Source organism: Tamandua tetradactyla, chromosome 6, assembly GCF_023851605.1.
Source record: "Tamandua tetradactyla isolate mTamTet1 chromosome 6, mTamTet1.pri, whole genome shotgun sequence".
NCBI classification, from domain to species: domain Eukaryota; kingdom Metazoa; phylum Chordata; class Mammalia; order Pilosa; family Myrmecophagidae; genus Tamandua; species Tamandua tetradactyla.
Window position 1 is genome coordinate 5842134 of NC_135332.1, and position 24808 is coordinate 5866941.

At 37.0% G+C, this 24808-nt stretch overlaps 1 protein-coding gene across 1 annotated transcript in view; it reads right to left on the reverse strand.

Annotated features, from left to right (window-relative positions):
- SMURF2 (SMAD specific E3 ubiquitin protein ligase 2) overlaps nucleotides 1-24808 on the reverse strand; it is a 152153-nt gene that overhangs the window by 40459 nt on the left and 86886 nt on the right. The window contains exons 4-8 of the mRNA XM_077163594.1: nucleotides 13811-13944; nucleotides 10983-11048; nucleotides 5488-5572; nucleotides 4161-4244; nucleotides 1393-1595 (exon numbers count right to left, since the gene is read on the reverse strand). Of these exons, the coding sequence (XP_077019709.1) occupies nucleotides 1393-1595; nucleotides 4161-4244; nucleotides 5488-5572; nucleotides 10983-11048; nucleotides 13811-13944 (572 nt within the window). The remainder of the gene's footprint in view (nucleotides 1-1392; nucleotides 1596-4160; nucleotides 4245-5487; nucleotides 5573-10982; nucleotides 11049-13810; nucleotides 13945-24808) is intronic.

Below are 24808 nucleotides of genomic sequence, written 5' to 3' on the forward strand. Positions count from 1 at the left end.
ATGGGAAATTCCAATACGTAAAACAATAAAACTATTGTTTGTATTTATTGTGTAAATTTAAATTGTTTATAAGCCTATAATGAAGTTAATCAATTTAAACTAAACTTAAAAATTATTAGGATAAAAATTTTAAATTAAGTTAGAGGGCAACTGTAACAATTTCAACCTTGTTACCTGCTTTATTTCTAATGCTTTAGTTTTAAAGAATTTTCTTAATACAAATCACAAAAATTTAAAAGTATAACTGCATCCACTCCAAACAGCCTGCGTCAGGATCTCAGAGAGAAACAGCAAGAAATATTTTATTCTAAGGTCTGAACATTAATATTAACAGCTAAAACTTACTGTTTTCTATGTCAGATACTGTACCTGGCACCTCACATGAAATTATATATCATTTATTCCTCGCAACAAACTTACATGATTAGAAATTTTATTTCCCCCATTTTACAAAAGAGGAAACTGAGGCTCAAAAAGGATTGGGTCCAATGTCACACAATGAATATATGGCAAAACCAAGACATGAAGCCAGGTCTGGCTGACTTCTAAGCTAAAGATCTTATCACTGTGCTTTATTATAGCTGTCCTATCCCACATAGGGCAGCTGGCAGACAAACTGGTGGGGGGGTTCTATTACTTTGAAACTTAAAATATATTTAAAATAAAATTAGAATCATGAATTTGTGGAAGTTATAAAAAAGAATACTCTAGAGTAAAATTAAAATACAAATTAGATCAGATAATTTCCAATGTTGGTCATAAGGTGTCACTGTCAGACCAGAATAGTTTATCTACTACAGTATTGAAAGAGCAAGGATTTAAGAAATTGGTTAAATCATTTGGAATAATCCAAAATTGGATTTGGTTAAATCATTTAGATAATCCAAAATCATAGATATACAAATATTTATGAATACTTTCATAAATAAGCCTTTTATTTTTAAATACTGTTTAGAAAATTACATTATAGGTGTGACCTGAAATTACTGATTATTACCACTCTTTATATAGTCTCTATTTACAGAGTAGTCTCACACTGTTTCATATGCTCCTCACAATAACTTTGTGATAATAGGAAGTATTATTCATGTTTCATTTCAGTATAAAGGTTTTCATACACTACTCACGATAACTGCGATAATGGAAAGTTTTATTCATCTCTCATTTTATTATAAAGGTACAAAAAAGACAGGTTAAACAACCAGTTCAAGGTCAAACTATTGGTTAGATAGTCTTCACCTACATTTCGAAGTTGGGAGTTTTGCATTTACTTTCATTTTCACGCAGAATCCCTAAACCCACATTAATGATTTTTTTTAAGTTGATTTTCTGGCTTTCTTAGAAAGCTGAAATCCATAAACCACACTTTATGTTTCCTATTAGCAGTCATACCATAGCCTTCTGGTAGGTCTGGAGGAGTATGTAAATGAGTCCTGCTCATGTAATTTCTGTGTCGTTGTGACCTGACTCTCCTTTCTGCCAGTCTGGGATCTGAAATCTGTCCACATGTTGCACCATTTGTTCCACTAATTGGAGTGTTCTCATCAACAAAGCAGCTGAGAGGTCTGCCAGGACTAGAATATTCCGATGCAGGCCTAATGAAAAGGAATGAGGGAAAAAAAAAAGTACTCAGAGAGCAAAAGTAGAGTTCTCTAGACAATGTATATAAACTGCAGTAACAACCACCTCTATAAGAAAATGGAATGATTAATACAAACTATAAAGATTTCAAGAATTCTGAGTAAAAGCACGTCTGACCAAAGAAACTTAAGTGATAAGCATGTGCATGTTGTCGATTATGCATTTAAATGATTTTATAGTCACTTTAGTTACATTTTATATAAATTCCATACATGTTTGTAGATGTGAGAAGTGGCTTTCAACACCCCATTTGATAGAGCTACAGCCTCTCTCGCAGATCTGATTTCCCACCACTTACCCTCCACACACTTTTTTTTCCTGTTCCTTGAACTTCCCTAGATCATTCTACCTTTAGTCCTTGGTAGCCACTCTGAGTCTTCTAAACCTGGATCTTTTTGTTATGCAAATCATAGTTTAAGTTTAAATGTTGCCTCCAAAGAGGGCTTTATCCACCTCTGAATCTTAAATTCACTCAGTCATTTAGTTCCTCATATATCACTGGTATTTTTGTTTACTTACATGCTTGTTTTCGTCCATCTCCCCCAACTAGAATATTTATTGAGAGAAGGGAGGCTGCCTCGTTTGTTTCCCAAAATATCTATCCCCAGCACCCAGAAGAGTCCTGGCATAATATAAGAAGAGCTCTGTAAATATCTGTTGAATGAAAAAGGTAAGATGTGCCACTTTGAAAGGATTTATGTACCTTAGAAAAGCCATGGCTTAATCCTAATTTCATTTTGTGGGAGCAACGGTTTCTTCTAATCCCCATTCAGTACTATAGGTTGGAAGTTTGATTAAGTTATCTCTAAGGAGATGTGACTCAATGAATTGTGGATATTGAATTTGATTAGATGGAGACGTGTCTCTACGCATTCTACGTGAGTCTTGATTAGTTTACTGGGATCCTGTAAAAGACATTTTACAGGGACATTTTTTGGAGAAAATGCCTTTTGACAAGAAAGCCACAATAGAACACCACAGAACCACAAAGCAGAGAGTTAACTAGCCAGTGACTTTTGGAGATGAAGAAGGAAAACACCTACTAGGGAGCTGGAGACGAAGCTAGCAGATGATGCCATGGTCACCGTGAGCTTTTCCACTTGAGAGAGAAATCCTGAACTTCATCAACCTTCTTGAATCAAGGTATCTTTTCCTGGGTGCCTTAGATTGGACATTTCTATAGACTTGCTTCAACTGGGACATTTTCATGGCCTTAAAACTGTAAACTTGTAACTTATTAAATTCCCCTTTTTAAAAAGCCATTCCATTTCTGATATATTGCACCCCAGCAGCTAGCAAACTAGAACAGAAGATAATCTGACTCTTCAATGACCTTCCAGTCCAATGTAGTTTTCCTTTTATTTTGGAAGACTTAAGGACACTTTCTAAAAATAACATTTACAAAACAACAATTTTGTAAATGTGAAAACTGAAGTCCATCTTATCAGTTAAATGAGTTAGAAGGAAAAGGACTTTACTAAAGCACTGATACACATTCATTTATGCTCAGATATAATAAAAATGCATCCTTCAATGTCAATAAAATGCTTGGCAGTTTAATAGTAGAAATGTAACTCTCAGATCAACATTTTAAAAAAATGGCAGCAGGAGCTAAGTAAGCTTTCACCTGAGAATAATAATATAGTAGAGAAAACTTTTGTGATTTAATGAATTAAGCAATTAAGCCCCAATGGAATTTGATATTCCTGGTATCAGTTCTGCTCAGGACAAAATAAAACAAGAACAGAGATCAGAGGTGGCAAATAATTTTTTTAAGTAAGAACAAAAGAAATCAGCCACTTCTTGTAGTTTCCAAAAAATTATCTTGTAGCCTGTCTTTACACATTAACGTCCAAGAAGAAAAGGACATTTCCTTTCTGCCTTGTTCATTATTGTTAGCACAAATGCTGCTCAGAGTGCCTGGCACAAAACCATTCAGTGAACTGGAATGATAACTGTTACCACCACCCTGAACACTCTTCATCAACTTCTTACCTAACTAAATCCTAACATTCTTCAAGATTTGGTCAAGAGTTTTCTTTCAGAAGTTCTACCACCCCCTTTCTCCCAAGTTAGGTGCCTCTCCCACATGGTCCCCAAAAACTGATTCTTATCTTGTTCACAAATCTTACCTGTCATGATAAAAAATAATCATCCTCCTACATGACTGATAGAACGGAGAACCTTTTATATATATTTTGTTACAGCCATCCAATAATGGACTTGAACTCAAACTTTAAAAAGTTGAAAATTCTCAGAAAAAAAGATGACTTCTCAATTCATTCATGTAATATAGTATATATTTACTGAGTAGCAAGCCAGGCTCTGGAGCTACAATAACAGGATAATGTGGAAAGCAATCTTTATTGAAGACTATTTAAAAAAAAATGATGGTACCTGCTATAACAGTTACTGGTCTGCAGTCATATAAACCAACAAGAGAAATCTAATAAAGCTGAGAGATAAGCAGAAATGGTCTCTGGAGGGCAAACAGCACAGACATGGGCTTATGTTTTTACCGTGTTGGCCGTTCCCACTGCGTTGTCCTTGTTATATGGTTTAGATACTGGATTCTTCCAGAGGCAGTTCGCCTTTCTTCCCATCTTAAATAAAAATAGTGAGAGGGCATTAACAGGAAGCTGGGACACAGAATGTTCTGAGTGCAATTAACAAACCAGCAAGATACATGCTGTTATGAATCAGGAATGCCAAACTAAAAGATCAATTCACAGAATATAGGGTTTTTTCCCCCAACTTATTACAAAACTACCATATTCTACCTCACATCCATAAAATAAAGAATATGAAGCTAAACTGATCTATAAATAGACGCAAATAAGTGATTTTTAACTATTTTAATGAACAAATACCATATCTTGTATATTAAACTTTTATATCACAAATAATGGGTCAAAACTCACCAAATTGGACACTTCAAATGGAAGTAATCTGTTGTGTGTAAATCACACCTCATTAAAATTAATTAAAATAATTTCAATGTTTAAAAATAAAATCAGAAAAGTATCAGAATTAGTATTAGAGACAGAAAGCATGAGCTTTAGACAAGACTTAGGTTTGGGTTCCAGCACAATCATTCAGTTTATCACCTTAGGCAAGTTACTTAACTTCTGAGTCTGTTTTCCTAACCTATAAAATGAATGAGAGTAACAAAAGAGCAGCACAGTAGGGATAACAGAGTCTATGAAGCACTTACTATGCAAGAAATCATACTATGTGCATTACATGAATGTTTTCATTTAATCCTCACAACAATTTATGGAGGAGGTATTATCATCATCCCCTTTTACAAATAGATACAGATCAAAATTTACAGAAACTAAATAAACTGATCAAAGGTATGAAGCTAGTAAGCAGTAGAATTAGAAACCAAGTAGTCTAATTCCAGAATCACATGTTATATAAAGCCTCTCAAAATGCTGTGAGAAATAAATGATACAATGTATTTTAATTGGTTACATCAATATCTGACACATACATCCTCAGTAAATCTCTATTCCTTTAAATAGAGCAACATTTCACACATAACACTTGTATCCTTTTGAATAACTTAAGCAAAAAAGTCTCCTTTTGAAATACATAGTTAAGAGTTGCTGTAGCTATCAAGAAAGTTCATGTGCCTCCTAGTCAAAACTCTTAATTATGGCTTATTATTATAAATGTTATGACAAAATTCTTCAGTAATTGTCCAAAAAAGAAAACTAGATTCTAGAATTGGTCACAGCAAATTTCTAAAATTAAATATACAATAACACCAACTTATTCCTCATTATTTAAAGGATGTAATCTACATTTATCTCTAATGATTTCAGTAATATTATAGCTTACCCGTCTGGTAAATCATTATCAAACAAACGACTGCAGTCCACAACTTGTCCTCCTGTGCCTATTCGGTCTCTGGACTGGAGACTTACTATTAAACAACAGAAACATTACTAAGATTCATAGAACTGGAAAGATTTAGTATAATCTAAAACACATATCCTTAGAAGACATGTGGCTTACCGTATTTTAACACTTTAGACTGAATTCTTTGGTTTCTACTAAAATTTCTTTTTTCCATGAGATTTTTTTAAATTTTTAAGGTTTTCTATACTTTATTCTAATCATGGAAGACAGAAAAATTATTTTTTCCCCACTGTAATGGGGGTAAGGCAAGGCCACTCTGCACTTAAGAGGTATAGCATGTTAGAGGTATAATGTTAAATGTATATTCATGTACAGAAGCAATTAAAAAGTCAAGTTCACAACTAATTTGGGTTTAATTCTTGACAGTCTAAGCATCTTAAAAATACATATAACTGGATTCTGGCAATAGGGCAATCTTCGGATTGCATGAGTTTTAACAGTACATCATTATCCATGTGGTATAAAACCCCCACTATAAACTTAGAAGCAAGAATGTGAATTTTAGACCCAGCTCTGCCAACTAGCTTAGAACTGTGACCCAGAACAAAAGACTTCACTTCTTGAAGCTTAGATAATCCCAATCCAAAAAATGAGCAAGTTAGGCTAAATCGTATCTTTGAAGTCCTTCTTGTCATTCTGGTATTCTTTAATTCTATTTTCAGCAAGTATCCCAAAAGATAGACAAGGTTCAGGCAAACCTGACCATAACCCAACTTCTAAATTAGTATAAAGCATGCCATTTTTGGTCCCTTCATTCAAGGAAGGGTTTCAAAAATTCTGAAATCTTCCAGCTCTGTACAAAAATTTTTTAATTAGTAAATTCATCACAGACCTTCTTTATATTAAATTTTATAGGAGAGAACCTTTTCAGTGAATGTAAACAAAGGGCTATAAAAACTACAAGAAAACTGTATTAATCCATTTTTATAACAAAAAAACTAAATGAAATACTTTCCTAAATATGAGCATAGTAGAAACAATGCATTTTCTCATTAGCATTGTTTTGAATAACATTAGGGTTCGATGCTAAAGGATTTTCATGGGCATTTTACATTTTCCATTTACATTTCCAAAGTGCTGTATTACAAAGCACCTAAACAAATGTTAGGTAAGATTTTGTTTTTAAATGGTATAAGTCTTAAAAATCTTAAATGAATCACAGAAATACCATGTTTATCATAACACCATTTATAAAGCAAAACATTTAAAACAACCTAAATATCCAGGAATAAGAAACTAAGTTAAATTAATTATATGTCCACCATAGGCATACAATAAAAGTAATATATAAATAAAACCACAGACCAAAAAAAAAAGTTTATGATAGATTAGAACAGGGGATATTAAAAAATAAACAAAAAACTACAAGTTGCTAAAGACAGAGAAGATGTACAAAGTGATGACAATGATGGAGTATTATGAGTGTTCTTTACATTCTGCCTGTATTTTATTTCATAACAACAACAAAACTCCACAAGAGGTTTAAAAACAAAAAGGTAGATAATGTTTTAAAGTGCAAGAGAAAGTTTGTGTATCCCTTAAATCAATCTTCTCAACTTGTAAGAGTTTTTCAAGGTTATAATCAAAAAAAAAAAAAACAGATAAAGCTAAGTGTACAAAATGTTTGCAAGTTTCAATCTTATAATAGCAAAAAGTAACTTAAAAGTTCAACGGTTGACATTCGGGCCAAGATGGTGGCTTAACAATGTGCGCATTTTAGTTTGTCCTCCAGAACAACTACTAAATAACCAGAAACAGTACAGAACAGCTCCTGGGGCCACGTCAGTGACCAGACACACAGCATACCCCAGTCTGGACCAGCTGGACCGGCTGCGAGCCCCCCCAGAACCATGAGATCCCTAAGCCACGGTGGCCTAGAGCCCAAAGACTTCACGGGAAAGTCTTTCAACCTGCTGGGTCTCACCCTCAGGGAAAACCAATGCAGGTGACTCCTTTCCCCTGACAGGAGGCCAGTTTGGTCTGGGAAAATCCGGCTGGGGTCCATAATACCTATGCAGACCCTCCTAAGTGTGTGTGTGGGGGCGGGGGGGGAAGGCCCCATACAAGCAGGGTAAGAAACAAGAAAACAAGAACTGAAAAATTCTCCTCTGTTAAACAAAACTTAAGCTAGAGGTCCAGATAAAGCTGAACTGAATGTCAAAGAACAGAGAGACAACAAATTCATTCAGCAAGAAAACCCTAGGTAAAAGAAGTGAAAGCAATCTCCAGAATAAACTAATTAAGGTAATTAAATGCCTAGATGCCAGCAAACAATAACAAATCACACTAGGAAAACTGAAGATATGGCCCAGTCAAAGCAACAAACCAACAATTCAAACGACATACAGGAGCTGAAATAATTAATTCACAATATATGAAAAGACACGGAAAACCTCATCAAAAACCAAATCAATTAATTGAGGGAGGATATAAAGAAGGCGAGGAATGAACAAAAAGAAATCAAAAACCTGAAAAAACAAATCACAGAACTTATGGGAATGAAAGGCACGGCAGAAGAGATGAAAAAAACAATGGAAACCTACAATGGCAGATTTCGAGAGACAGAATGTAGGATTTCTGAACTGGAGGACGGAACATCTGAAATCCGGCAAGAAAAAGAAAATATAGGGAAAAGGATGAAAAAATATGAGCAGGGACTCAGAGAACTGAAAGACAATATGAAGCGCATGAATATACGTGTTGTGGGTGTCCCAGAAGGAGAAGAGAAGGGAAAAGGAGGAGAAACACTAATGGAGGAAATTATCACTGAAAACCTCCCAACTCTTATGAAAGACTTAAAATTACAGATCCAAGAAGTGCAGCGTACCCCAAAGAGAACAGATCCAAACAGATGTACTCCAAGACATTTAATAATCAGAATGTCAGAAGAGAGAAATGAGACAAAGTGTCAATGGCTGAGAGACTCCAAACAGAGTCGAGAGGTTATCCTGGAGGTTAGTCTTATACATTAAGTAGATATCACCTTGTTATTCAAGATGTAGTGGAGAGGCTGGAGGGAATTGCCTGAAAGTGTAGCGCTGTGTTCCAGTAGCCATGTTTCTTGATGATGATTGTATAATGATATAGCTTTCACAATGTGACCGTGTGATTGTGAAAACCTGTGTCTGATGCTCCTTTATCTACCTTGTCAACAGACGAGTAGAACATATGGAATAAAAATAAATAATGGGGGAACAAATGTTAAAATAGATTTAGTTTGAAATGCTAGTGATCAATGAAAGGGAGGGGTAACGGGTATGGTATGTAAAATTTTTCTTTTTTTTCTATTTTCATTTTATTTTTCTGTTGTCTTTTTATTTCTTTTTCTGAATTGATGCAAATGTTCTAAGAAATGATCATGATGATGAATATGCAACTATGTGATGATATTGTAAATTACTGATTATATATGTAGAACAGAATGAGCATGTATTAGGAATGTTTGTGTTTCTTTCTTGTAATTTTTTTAATTGAAAAAAAAAAAGTTTAATGGTCACAGAGCCTGCCCATGTAAAAAAAGTTTTTAAGTTCAATGGTTAAATTATGATTCAGCAACATAATTCATCCCTTAAAAAATCAATAACTGCAAAGATTACCCAGAAATGCCAAAAATGCTTATGAAAGTAAAAGAAAACAAAAGTTTTATGTTCACTATAATTAAACCCATAAAAAATGTATACACATACATTAAAAGGGGACACTTTTCTTAAATTAATCCTAGCATACTGTTTTCCATTTTCCAAAAAGATATCATCTGTATCTATTTACAATTACTTGTAAAGGCCATATTCTACAAGAACTGAACCTCATTCTGTTACCAAGTCACAGAACTGCAAGATCAGAAAGCATATTTTAGTCAAGCCTATCTCTTATTAATGGTCCTATTATAAACATCAAATTCACCCCAGAACTTTAAAAAAATAAAAATTTTAAAATAAAGCATTTTTTATGTAGTATGCTAAAATCAGTATATTTTCCAACAATTGACAAAGTCTGCAATCTTTTAAATGCAAATTTGCACCTAGTAAAACTATTTCAAATATAACATGCCAAATCAAATAAAGCAGGAACAATTATATATAAAAGTCTTATATACCAGGATTCATTCTGAGATGTTTTAACTCCCTTCTTAATCTAAGAATGACAAGAATCATCAATAATGTTGTAGTGTAGACATTTTCCTGAGATAACCACAATAGGCTTTCTTATGTTGCTACTTTTGGAGTTCCCTAACTCCAACCCAACTCACTGCCTTTTAAAATGAAGTCCTTCAAGTACCTTCAGAAACTTAAAAATCTGGTAAGGTCATAAATCATTTTATTCTGAATTCTGTTCTACCAAAAAGTGCTAAGATTCCAATTATATTTCTTCCTCTCTAACTTAAGATGCCTCAAAGGTTCAACCTCACTATTAAACATCTCAATCAATTCTTAAGTCTCAGGAAATCTTACATGAAGTCCCCCTCTATATCAATTCAAGGAAGTCCAAGAGCCAACCAAGTGCCTTACGAGTAAGATAACAATTTTTTCAATAAGTGCTATACCACCTCTGTCCATTGTATTTTTTTTTCAATTAGCTATGATTATTTTAAAACTTTAAAGCAATAAACACTGAAGAAAAAGCTCACTACTGTCTCAGTACACTACTATACTTGAATACTTTGAAAGAATTATTTCCTAAAGGATCAATAGTTCTTCATAACCAGGGGCCTCTATGTTTTTTTAAAAGCATTATTTAGAGTTGTGTATGTGTGTGTTTTAAAGCTAGCCTGGGTCCAGTGTTTATAACATTTTACATGACTCGTATTAAAATCATGCCAATAAAATGGAGCTACAGTAACTGTTATTTTTTTATTGAAAAGGTTATTTAGAGTTAGGTCAGTGTGAATGAGGCCATAATCTACTGCGCTGGTTTGAATCTGTGGTGGACCCCAGAAAAGCCACGTCCTTTAATCCTCATTCAATATTGCTGGCTGGGAGCATTTTGATTGTTCCCATTGAGATGTGACCCACCCAACTGTGGGTGGTAACTTTTAATTAGATGATTTCTATGGAGGTGTGTCTCCACCCATTGAAGGGGAAGTTGCTTACTGGAATCCTTTTAAAAGAGGAAACATTTTGGAGAAAATCCTTTTTGTAGAACCATGAGAAAGTCAGCAGATGCCGCCATGTTCGCCATGTGCCCTTCCAGCTGATTGAACTTCACCAGTCTTCTTGAGCCAGGGTATCTTTCCCTGGATGCCTTAAATTGGACATTTCTATAGACTTGTTTTAATAGGGACATTTTCTCAGCCTTAGAACTGTAAACTAGAAACTTATTAAATTCCCCCTTTTAAAAGCCATTCCATTTCTGGTATTTTCATTCAGGCAGCTAGCAAACTAGAAGATCCACGTAGCTTTAAATTCCACACTTACCTACTATCTGTCCTCTAACTGTATCATTGTCATTTGGCCCAAGTTTGCATAGATCCAACCTCTGATCTATTTCAAAAGAACAAAAAAAGCAATTAAAAAATAAGCTGGTGTCAGAGATTCTAACATTATAGTGATAGTAAATTTCCACAATCCACTGAAAATCAAGTCTATCATTTAAATAATTAGTCACATCACTGTAGTGTTTCAGTAAAACAAATGTTAAAAATTTTCTAACTTCATAGACAATTGGAATAAATGCCTAAACAAAACTTTGACAAACTTAGGTTTCAAAACCCATAAAGCACCGGTATAATACACTGCCACTAAGCAGTTACTTTCTCTCAAAATCTTTCAGACTACTTCATTCTGACTCTTGGCTTTGCCTCTTATTAGTTGTTCATTTTGAGCAAGTTATCCCTGAGCCTTAATTTTCACATGTATAAAAGTACCTAACTTATACCTCTGTCCTAAGGACTAAATCAGATAACTATGTAAAACTATTAGTAAAGTGCCTGGAACATATAAGTGTTCAATAAATGCTGGTTGTCTTTATTATTATTTTATCTAACCATTTCAAATGATACAAACACAACACATGTATTAATAAGAAGCCAAGAATAAATTGTCAGTTCTGAGTTTGTCAGTTCTGATACTAGCTGATTTATGGGCAAATCATTCATTCTCTCAGATGCTTATCTGTAAAACCGATAGAACGGTGAACTTCCCTAACACTTATACTACAAAACAATGTCACTGTAATGGTTTGGAAGTGTATGAATACCAGAAAAACATTCTTTAAGTTAACCCACTTCAAGGTGTGAACCCACTGAAAGTAGGATCTTTTGCTGAGGCTACTTCATTTAAGGTGTGACCCACCTCAATTAGGATGGGTCTTAATCCTATTTCTGGAGTCCTTTCTAAAAGAATGAAATTCAGACAGAAAGAGCGCCAGAGAAGCAAGATGTTGAAATTAAAAAAAATCCCAGAAGAGAAGGGAGAGACCAGCAGACATGTGCCATGCCATGTACAGAAGAGCTAAAGATTACCAGCAGCCAGCCAATCTTCAGGAAGAAAGCATCACCTTGATATTTTTTCCCAGCCTTGAAACCATGAGCAAATAAATTACCATAATTTAACTTAACCCATTTCATAGTACTTGCTTTGAGCAACTTAGAAAACTAAAACAGTCACCAATAGTTGGTTTTACTTTGATTACAGTAAACTGACTTCTTTTTATAGCTGTATGCCATTAGTTCACTTACATTGTGAATTGATCAAAGGAGAGCATATATTAATCTTGGTATTCTCTACTCCAATATGGCAGAACACTACATCAGGTGTTCAATAAATGTTTAAATATTATTGCACATCAAAAATGTCAAATAAATTAAGGCAACAGACCATTCATAAGTAACAGAAAGAAAAGTCTGAGTTCCAAAACCATGGCCCCTGGCTCTCCAGCCAAAAACAGTCATTTTTCCCTTTGCAAAATAAATGGACACAACTATATAAAGTAGATTTTTACAACACAATTCCTTTTCTCTCATTCAATTCTTCCAACATGTTATGCTCCCTTTGCCCTTGCTTCTCAGAGGACAGGGTCCATGTCTTTTTCACTTTTATGTTTTCCAGGGTTTAGAGCAGTACCTGGAACATTAACCAAATTGCTGACTAAATTGAACAAAGGATAACGTCATACATCTGATGGATACATTTTCAGTTTGCCTGCTGGGTGGGGTAATCAAACAGTTCATTTTCCATTTGCAGACAGTTTCCAATCCTGTCTTCTCTCTGCGCTCACCCTGTCAACCCAGAAATGTAAGAATTTCTCAGATACCTTTAAATTTCCCTGACTCAGAATTTCCAGTTCAAAGAAATTTTATCCCTTTTTCTTTTCACTGGGTTAGTATTTTTATATTTGGGCTGTGGGATTAATACTATATGAAAAGGGATCAACTGATAATACATGTAACATTTAAAGCTAAATTTACTGATATTTGTTTTTTCATTTTCTTGGCTAGAATCTATATGAATTTGTTTAGCATAGACATCTAGGCTAAAATCCCATGACAACAGTATTTAAAATATATATTGTACAAACAACAAAATTCTGTTGAAAAAGATATTTCCATCTATGTCGAAACAGAAAGACCTCCAAAATGATGCTTTGTAAACTGGCTACATGACTGCTAAAGTCATGTTAAGTCAACTTATCTACCCATTATGGAAAGATATAATTAATGTCTAGACCTTGGTCAAATTTCTTAATGCTCAGGGTGGTGATAACAAAACTATCTTATATTCAAAATAATGTCTTACCTCTCTTAAACTTTTAACTCTTTCATAACATTTTCACATTTTACAGCATTCTTATCCATTAATACTTCCCCTTTAACTGCTACCTTAAACATTCCAATCACTTAAATAAAAGTCATTTCACTTCATCTCACAAATCCTCCAAAAAAAGAAGGGTATTTAAAATTAAAAAAAGGCATATGTACTTTGACACCTTCCTTTTTCATCCTTCTGGATACAAATAATTTTTCTGTTTTTGGGGGGGGTACATGGTTGGGGAAATGAATGGATACAAATAATTTTTTAATACTTCTAAATTCATTCAAAGCTAAGCATCAGCTCTGATGAAGCACTACTATCAGAGAGTTTTTAATGTTTCATTCTTTTCTTGAAATCCACCAAATAAATTTAGGCCACTAGTGTTCACCAGGAATGTCACAAATATTTCAAGCATACATTAGAAGTTAAGTTTAGGACCACTGCCCCAAATAAAATTTTTTTTTTTTATTTTAAAAGTACTAATATCTACTTACAACCAGTGTCTTTGAGGCGGTTGATGGCATTAGAAAGAAGACGAACACAACCAAGAAATCCAGCACCTTGTTTTTTATGGATCTTTTTGTGATTCCATACACTGATTGTAACTGAATCAGACTTTCCAATATACCTATAAGACAAAATGACAGCATAAGCAATGTGATAGCTACAAACAGTTATTGTAAAATTTTTCTTTTGTTATGTTTATACACTAAATATCATGCAAAATATATTCCCATAGCATAAGGGAATTTGTTAATCTTCACTTGAGTTCAATCAATTCAAATCTTCTGGGTAAATCTAGAAAGAAAATCCTTTCTCACATTTGCCTCTTTCAGGCTAGGTAACAATTTCTCTTAGTGAAAAAACTATTTTGGTAGCTCGAGACTAATAACACTATGGGAATTGATAATGATTACTTCTTGCCCAGGAACACAAATGTTAAAACAATAACCATTCATCACAATTACATTTTAAATACATTTCGGTGGCATTACTTACTACCTCAGGAAATACTTAGTTCAATTTCAAAGGGCATTGTCAAGGCTGACAGACCAAAAATCTGACCTACCTGTTGTGTTTTAAAATGCTGTAGAACAAAAGCTGTTTGTAACGCTTTTCCCCTGCTTCTTTCCTGTATGCAGGCCTTGAGCGAGCAGGACTCTTGCAGATTTCACTTCACTGCCTGCAGACAAGCAGAGCAGGGAAAAGCGTTACTGTACTTGTCTGTGCATATCTGCAAGTATGTAAAAGCTCAACCACCTTGAATTGTTAACATGGCATCAACCCATGTAAAAATATAATAAAACAGCACAATTACATCAGTAAAAATCCTAATTATTTCAAAGACTCTTAGAGGTCAAATTTTTGGTCTAGCAACCTTGACCTTAAAGCATCATCCACTAAAGCAATAATACTGGAAAATTTCATCTAGTATATAAACCACTTAAGTGAGGACTAAAACATGAGCCTTTGGACATAACTGGGACTAAAGCATACTCCAGTACTTTCAATTATGTAAGCCAAGGTAGCCCCTGTTTAAGACAACCTGAGTTTGTTATTTGTTGCTAGCAAAGAAAAATCTAGACTAAAATACCACTCTGTATGCATGCATCAATATTTAAATAGACCTAACTTGGATATATCTATGTGATATATCAAAATTCTAGAACAAGAAGCAAGCATTAAACAGCTAAACCATCCTAAACCAAAGCTTTTTAACAAATTTTACATTACACCAGTTTTCCAACTGTTAAGCCTGGTTTACAGGCGTGGTGAAGTATCAATTCCCTCATATCTCACAGTAGTCCAACAGTGGCTTAAGCAACTTCATCTGTTTAGTGCAGTGTGCTGTAATATCATTTTCTGTGACGTGAAAAACATTTAGAAGCCCTATATTGAATTCTGGACTTTCTGGAAGATATCCCAACCTTGCATTACCATAAATTATGAATTATACCATAGTACTTTAAAATACACATCAGAAGCAGACATTTTATCTAAATATTCTTGGACCAGGAAACTGTCATTTCTTATACCAAAGAAGTATATGCTCTCACTTTAAGGAAACCTCATATAATACAATGCACATAGCAACAGTAAATTCTTTTATAAATGAAAGTTAACTAGAAGGCTCTACTAGGTTCAATTAAGACTCTGATTTGACTAAAAGATACGTTATTTATAGACATCTCAGGACACTCTATTGTGAGGGACACTTCTACAATAAAGTACAATATAACCATATAGACTATGGTAAACTGAGTTATGTACCCCCCACAAAACATATGCTTATTCTCTGGACTCACTGAAAAGAGGACCTTTATAAGATTTTATTTTTAGTTAAGATGTGGCCAAATGAATCAGGATGATGGGTCTTAATACTATTACCAGAGATATAGAGAAGGCCACAGAGAGAAAGCCATGGGGAAAAGCCAGAAGGCAACAGAATTCGAAAGAGAAAGAAGACATTATCATGTGACAAAAAAGCCAAAGACCAAGGATCCCCAACAGCCAACTCCAGAATGCCAAGGACTTCAAGGAGAAAGCATTACTTTGCTGATGCCTCAACTTTAGACTACTGCTAGCCTCAAACTGTGAGCAAATAAACTTCTATTGTTTAAACCAACCCATTATATGCTTTTTTAGAAGCTAGGAAACTAAGATGTAGAACAAACTGTGATAAGTACTCTGTACTGGTTTGAAGCTGCTATGTGCCACAGAAAAGGTCATGTTCTTTTAATCCATTCCTGTGGGAGAAGACCCATTGTGGGTGGGAACTTTTGATTAGGTAGTTACAATTAAGATGTGACCCACCTTACTGATTGCATATGTAGAATGGTATGATTTCTAAAAAAAAAAAAAAAAGATGTGACCCACCGAATTCAAGGCAGGTCTTAATCCTTTACTGGAGTTCTTTATGAAGATAAAAGAGAGATGACAGAAGGAAAAACACCCAGAGAAAGAGCTTAGAGAGAACAGGAGCTGAAAGAAATTAAACCCAGGAGCAAAGGACGAGCAAATGACAACCATGTGCTTGCTATCTGATAAGAGGAACCCAGATGCCAGCAACCTTTCTTCAGAGAAAGTATCATCCTATTGTTGACTGGGACATTTTCATGGCCTTAGAACTGTAAATTTCTAACCTAAAAAATTCCTATTGTAAAACTCAACCTGTTTCTGGTATTGCATTCTGGCAGCTTTAGCAAACTGAAACACAGTAAGGATTTCTGCTAAAATTAAAATATTAGAATTATGCTTGCAGACATATAAACATATAGTGTTTCCCCTCCAATGTAACACCTTGGAAACAAGCAAGAGTGAAATCCTAGGTAGCCAAGTTAACATCAGTTTTTTAAAAAAATGATAACAAGCACACAAAAAGATGCTCAACATCACTGAGTCATTAAGTGAAAGCAAATCAAAATGATAAGCTACTACTTCATACCCGCTAGGAGAGCTATTATTTAAAAATAAGCAAACGTCAACAAGGATGTACAGAAACTGGCACCCTTGTTTACTGCTGGTGGGAATGTAAACTGGTTCAGCCACTGTGGAAAACAATACAGCAGCTTCTCCAAAAGTGAAACAGAATTCCAACAGACTTGGCAATTACACTCCTAGAAATATTCTCAAAAGAATTAAAAACAGGTACTCAAACAAATACATGTAAACATAGCAGCATTATTCACAAAAGCCAAAAGATGGAAACAGCTCAAATACTCATCAGTACATGAATGGATAAACAAATTGTGCTGCATCCACATGATGGAATATTATTCAGACATAAAAAGCAATAAAGTACTGATATATGCTCCAGCATAGATGAACCTCAAAAACATTAAGCTGGTTAGGCAGTCTATTCTCCTGCAACACATGTAGTAATAAACTCTTACTCTCTTGGAAACCCTGGTGTCTCAGGAATTGGTAATTGTGTTATGTTGGGCAGAAAAACTGACAGCCTTTGTCTGGTAACAATTTGGTGACACAGATGGAATGAATGCCTGAATCTCTGGAGCCCCAGCAAAGCAGGAGAGCAAGATAACTGCCCCTTTTGTAGACATTGGAGTTTCTCTGTTCAGCCAGCGTTCTAGAGACTTTTGGCTCTTTAAGAAAGCCTCAAAGAGAGAAACCATTTCCAGATCCAAGCCCCAGGACCTCTGACTGGAAATGGTGACACAGTCTGTGAATGAAGGAGAACTACCAGGAGCCCAGCAGGAATAGTACTTCCGGAGAAGATGGCGGCTTAGTAAGACGCGCGGGTCTTAGTTCCTCCTCCAGAACAGCTACTAGGGAAGTAGAAACGATACAGAACAGCTCCTGGAGCCACGACAGAGACCAAGAAGACAAAATACCCCATTCTGGAATGGCTGACTGGCTGGGAGAGCCTGCTGCGGTGAGATCACCAAGGGGCATGGGCTTCCCCGGGCCAGGGCAGTAGGCAGCCGGAGTCCCTCCCTCCCTCCTTCCCGGGCCAGCTGGGAGAATTAGACAGGTGATTCCCTCAAGCTGTGGCAGTTGGCGCCCCACCCCACCCACGCGCGGCCCCCCAGACCAGCTGGGATAATTGGATCGGAGATCCCCCAAGCCACGGAGACCGGAGACCGGCGACCGGGGTCCTTTCCAAACACGTGGCTTCCCGGTCCAGCTGGGAACGGTGGATAGGCACTCCCCCAAGCCGCGGTGGCCGGCACCCCCCTGCCACACTTGGCGCCCTGGGCCGGCTGGGAAATTTGGATAGGCGCATCCCCAAGCCGCGGAGGCCGGAGACCCCCACCACGCTTGGCGCCCTGGGCCGGCTGGGAAATTTGGATAGGCGCATCCCCAAGCCGCGGAGGCCGGCGACCCTCCCCACGCGCGCATTCCCGGGCCGGCTGGGAGATTCAGATTGGCACTCCCCCAAGCCGCTTCGGCTGGCGACCCTCCCCTACAGCGAGAGTTTTCCAAAGTCAAAAGAGCCACAGCATCTTTTATTGGTGGGACCTGCAGACAGAAGAGCACCAGGAGCACCACCTACTGGGCAGGATAAGAAAAACAGAGCCCAGAGATTTCACAGAAAAATCTTTCAACCTGCTGGGTCCCACAACCAGGGAAATCTGATTAAATGCCCAGATGCCAGCAGAAGATAACGGGTCACGCTCAGAAAATTGAAGATATGGCCCAGTCAAAGGAACAAACCAATAGTTCAAATGAGATACAGGAGCTGAGACAACTAATGCTGAATATACGAACAGAAATGGAAAACCTCTTCAAAAACCAAATCAATAAATTGAGGGAGGACATGAAGAAGACATGGGCTGAACAAAAAGAAGAAATATAAAAACTGAAAAAACAAATCACAGAACTTATGGGAGTGAAGGACAAAGTAGAAAAGCTGGAAAAAACAATGGATACCTACAATGGTAGATTTAAAGAGACAGAACCCAGAATTAGTGAATTGGAGGATGGAACATCTGAATTCCAAAAAGAAACAGAAACTATAGGAAAAAGGATGGAAAAATTTGAACAGGGGTCAGGGAAATGAATGACAATATGAAGCGCACAAATATACCTGTTGTGGGTGTCCCAGAAGGAGAAGAGAAGGGAAAAGGAGGAGAAAAACTAATGGAAGAAATTATCACTGAATATTTCCCAACTCTTATGAAAGACCTAAAATTACAGATCCAAGAAGTGCAGCGCACCCCAAAGATTTTAGACCCAAATAGGCGTTCTCCAAGACACTTACTAGTTAGAATGTCAGAGGTCAAAGAGAAAGAGAGGATCTTGAAAGCAGCAAGAGAAAAACAATCCATCACATACAAGGGAAACTCAATAAGACTATATGTAGATTTCTCAGCAAAAACCATAGAAGCTAGAAGACAGTGGGATGATATATTTAAATTACTAAAAGAGAAAAACTGCCAACCAAGACTTCTATATCCAGCAAAATTGTCCTTCAAAAATGAGGGAGAAATTAAAACATTCTCAAACAAAAAGTCACTGAGAGAATTTGTGACAAGAGACCAGCTCTGCAAGAAATACTAAAGGGAGCACTAGAGTCAGAACCAAAAAGACAGAAGAGAGAGGTATGGAGAAGAGTGTAGAAAGAAGGAAAATCAGATATGATATATATAATACAAAAGGTAAAATGGTAGAGGAAAATATTATCCAAACAGTAATAACTCTAAATGTTAATGGACTGAATTCCCCAATCAAAAGGCATAGACTGGCAGAATGGATTGAAAAACAGGATCCTTCTATATTCTGTCTACAGGAAACACATCTTAGACCCAAAGATAAACATAGGTTTAAAGTGAAAGGTTGGGAAAAGATATTTCATGCAAATAACAACCAGAAAAAGAGCAGCAGTAGCTATACTAATATCCAACAAATTAGACTTCAAATGTAAAACAGTTAAAAGAGACAAAGAAGGACACTATCTACTAATAAAAGGAACAATTAAACAAGAAGACATAACAATCATAAATATTTATGCACCGAACCAGAATGCCCCAAAATACGTGAGGAATACACTGCAAACACTGAAAAGGGAAATACACACATATAACCTAATAGTTGGAGACTTCAGTTCACCACTCTCATCAATGGACAGAACATCTAGACAGAGGATCACTAAAGAAATAGAGAATCTGAATATTACAATAAATGAGCTAGGCTTAACAGACATTTATAGGACATTACATCCCACAAAAGCAGGATACACCTTTTTCTCAAGTGCTCATGGATCATTCTCAAAGACAGACCATATGCTGGGTCACAAAGCAAGTCTTAACAAATTTAAAAAGATTGAAATCATACACAACACTTTCTCGGATCATAAAGGAATGAAGGTGGAAATCAATAATAGGCGGAGTGCCAGAAAATTGACAAATACGTGGAGGCTCAACAACACACTCTTAAACAACGAGTGGGTCAAGGAAGAAATTGCAAGAGAAATTAGTAAATATCTCGAGGCGAATGAAAACGAAAACACAACATATCAACACCTATGGGACGCAGCAAAGGCAGTGCTAAGAGGGAAATTTATTGCTCTAAATGCCTATATCAGAAAAGAAGAAAAGGCAAAAATGCAGGAATTAACTGTCCACTTGGAAGAACTGGAGAAAGAACAGCAAACTAACCCCAAAGCAAGCAAAAGGAAAGAACTAACAAAGATTACAGCAGAAATAAATGAAATTGAAAACATGAAAACAATAGAGAAAATCAATAAGACCAGAAGTTGGTTCTATGAGAAAATCAATAAGATTGATGGGCCCTTAGCAAGACTGACAAAAAGAAGAAGACAGAGGATGCAAATAAATAAGATCAGAGATGGAAGAGGAGACATAACCACTGACCTCACAGAAATAAAAGAGGTAATAACAGGATACTATGAACAACTTTACGCTAATAAATACAACAATGTAGATGAAATGGATGGGTTCCTGGAAAGGCATGAAAAACCAACTTTGACTCAAGAAGAAATAGATGACCTCAACAAACCAATCACAAGTAAAGAAATTGAATCAGTCATTCAAAAGCTTCCTAAAAAGAAAAGTCCAGGACCAGACGGCTTCACATGTGAATTCTACCAAACATTCCAGAAAGAATTAGTACCAACTCTCCTCAAACTCTTCAAAAAAATTGAAGTGGAGGGAAAACTACCTAATTCATTCTATGAAGCTAACATCACCCTCATACCAAAACCAGGCAAAGATATTACAAAAAAAGAAAACTACAGACCAATCTCTCTAATGAATATAGATGCAAAAATCCTCAACAAAATTCTAGCAAATCGAATCCAACAACACATTAAAAGAATTATACATCATGACCAAGTAGGATTCATCCCAGGTATGCAAGGATGGTTCAACATAAGAAAATCAATTAATGTAATACACCATATCAACAAATCAAAGCAGAAAAATCACATGATCATCTCAATTGATGCAGAGAAGGCATTTGACAAGATTCAACATCCTTTCCTGTTGAAAACACTTCAAAAGATAGGAATACAAGGGAACTTCCTTAAAATGAGAGAGGGAATATATGAAAAACCCACAGCTAATATCATCCTCAATGGGGAAAAATTGAAAACTTTCCCCCTAAGATCAGGAACAAGACAAGGATGTCCATTATCACCACTATTATTCAACATCATCTTGGAGGTTCTAGCCAGAGCAATTAGACAAGAAAAAGAAATACAAGACATCAAAATTGGAAAGGAAGAAGTAAAACTATCACTGTTTGCAGACGATATGATATCATACGTCGAAAACCCAGAAAAATCCACAACAAAACTACTAGAGCTAATAAATGAGTACAGCAAAGTAGCAGGTTACAAGATCAACATTCAAAAATCTGTAGCATTTCTATACACGAGCAATGAACAAGCTGAGGGGGAAATCAAGAAACGAATCCCATTTACAATTGCAACTAAAAGAATAAAATACCTAGGAATAAATTTAACTAAAGAGACAAAAAAACTATACAAAGAAAACTACAAAAAACTGTTAAAAGAAATTACAGAAGACCTAAATAGATGGAAGGGCATACCGTGTTCATGGATTGGAAGACTAAATATTGTTAAGATGTCAATCCTACCTAAATTGATTTACAGATTCAATGCAATACCAATCAAAATCCCAACAACTTATTTTTCAGAAACAGAAAAACCAATAAGCTTGCTAAAAGTATCTTGAGGAAAAACAACGAAGTTGGAGGTCTCATGCTGCCGGACCTTAAGGCATATTATGAAGCCACAGTGATCAAAACAGCATGGTACTGTCTCTTTGTCCGCTGGACCGGCGCGCGGCACCCACGCCCCGCAGCAGCCGGCCCGCCCGCCCTCCTCTCCCCTTTGTCCGCCAGCCCAGCGCGCGGCGCCCACGCCCCACAGGAGCCGGCCCGCCCGCCCTCCTCTCCCCTCTTCCCTCTCCTGCTCCCGCGGCTCTCCAACCACCACCGTGCCCTCTTCCGCCTTCACCAGCTCCTCCGCCACCGGCCTCGACAGCCTTGCCACCCTCACCTTTCCTCCTCCAGAACAGCTACGGGGGGAGTGGAGAAAATACAGAGCAGCTCCCGGAGCCACGACAGAGATCAAAGGGACGGCGTACCCCATCCTGGAACGGCTGACTGCCTGGGAGAAGCAGCTCCAGTGAGATCACCGAGGGGCACGGGCTTTCCCGGGCGGGACGGCAAGCGGCCGGAGTCCCTCCCTTCCTCCTTCCCAGGCCAGCTGGAAGAATTGGGCAGGCGGTCCCCTTGGGCCGCGGCAGCTGGCGCCCCCACCACGCAAGGCCCCCCGGACCAACTGAGAGAGTTGGGTCGGAAATCCCCAGACTGCGGACAACGGTGACCGGGGGGGTCCCTTCCAAACATGTGATTCCCCAGTCCGGCTGGGAACAGTGCACTCTCCCGGGCTGTGACAGCTGGCGCCCTCCCGCCACGCTTGGTACCCCGGGCCGACGAGGAAATTCGGTCAGGCGCTCTCCCGTGCTGCGGCGGCCAGCGACCCTCCCCGCGTTTGGACCCCCGGGCCGGCTGGCACTCTTCCATGTCGCTTCGGCTGCCAAACCTCCCCTACGGCGAGAGTCTTCCAGAGTTAAAGGACCCACAGCAACTTTCACTGGTGGATCCCGTAGACAAACATGTGCCACGAGCGCCACCTACTGGGCAGGATAAGAAAAACAGAACCCAGAGATTTCACAGAAAAATCTTTCAACCTGTGGGGTCCAACACCCAGGGAAATCTGACTAAATGCCCAGACGCCAGCAGAAGATAACGGATCACGCTCAGAAAATTGAAAATATGGCCCAATCAAAGGAACAAACCAATAGTTCAAATGAGATACAGGAGTTGAGACAAATAATGCTGAATATACGAACAGAAATGGAAATCCTCTTCAAAAAGGAAATCGATAAATTGAAGGAGGACATGAAGAAGACATGGGCTGATCAAAAAGAAGAAATAGAAAAACTGAAAAAACAAATCACAGAGCTTATGGAAGTGAAGGATAAAGTAGAAAAGATGGAAAAAACAATGGATACCTACAATGATAGATTTAAAGAGACAGAAGATAGAATTAGTGATTTGGAGGATGGAACATCTGAATTCCACAAAGAAACAGAAACTATCCGGAAACAAATGGAAAAATTCGAACAGGGTATCATGGAACTCAAGGACAATGTGAACCGCACAAATATACGTGTTGTGGGTATCCCAGAAGGAGAAGAGAAGGGAAAAGGAGGAGAAAAACTAAAGGAAGAAATTATCACTGAATATTTCCCAACTCTTATGAAAGACCTAAAATTACAGATCCAAGAAGTGCAGCGCACCCCAAAGATTTTAGACCCAAATAGGCGTTCCCCAAGACACTTACTAGTTAGAATGTCAGAGGTCAAAGAGAAAGAGAGGATCTTGAAAGCAGCGAGAGAGAATCAATCCATCACATACAAGGGAAACCCAATAAGACTATGTGTAGATTTCTCAGCAGAAACCATGGAAGCTAGAAGATAGTGGGATGATATATTTAAGTTATTAAAAGAGAAAAACTGCCAACCAAGACTCCTATATCCAGCAAAATTGTCCTTCAAAAATGAGGGAGAAATTAAAACATTCTCAAACAAAAAGTCACTGAGAGAATTTGTAACCAAGAGACCAGCTCTGCAAGAAATACTAAAGGGAGCACTAGAGTCAGATACAAAAAGACAGAAGAGAGAGACATGGAGAAGAGTGTAGAAAGAAGGAAAGTCAGATATGATACATATAATACAAAAGGCAAAATGGTAGAGGAAAATATTATCCAAACAGTAATAACTCTAAATGTTAATGGACTGAATTCCCCAATCAAAAGACATAGACTGGCAGAATGGATTGAAAAACAGGATCCTTCTATATGCTGTCTACAGGAAACACATCTTAGACCCAAAGATAAATATAGGTTGAAAGTGAAAGGTTGGGAAAAGATATTTCATGCAAATAACAACCAGAAAAGAGCAGGAGTGGCTATACTAATATCCAACAAATTAGACTTCAAATGTAAAACAGTTAAAAGAGACAAAGAAGGACACTATCTACTAATAAAAGGAACAATTAAACAAGAAGACATAACAATCATAAATATTTATGCACCGAACCAGAATGCCCCAAATTACGTGAGGAATACACTGCAAACACTGAAAAGGGAAATACACACATATACCATAATAGTTGGAGACTTCAATTCACCACTCTCATCAATGGACAGAACATCTAGACAGAGGACCAATAAAGAAATAGAGAATCTGAATATTACTATAAATGAGTCAGACTTAACAGACATTTATAGGACATTACATCCCACAAAAGCAGGATACACCTTTTTTTCAAGTGCTCATGGATCATTCTCAAAGATAGACCATATGCTGGGTCACAAAGCAAGTCTTAACAAATTTAAAAAGATTGAAATCATACACAACACTTTCTCGGATCATAAAGGAATGAAGGTGGAAATCAATAATAGGCGGAGTGCCAGA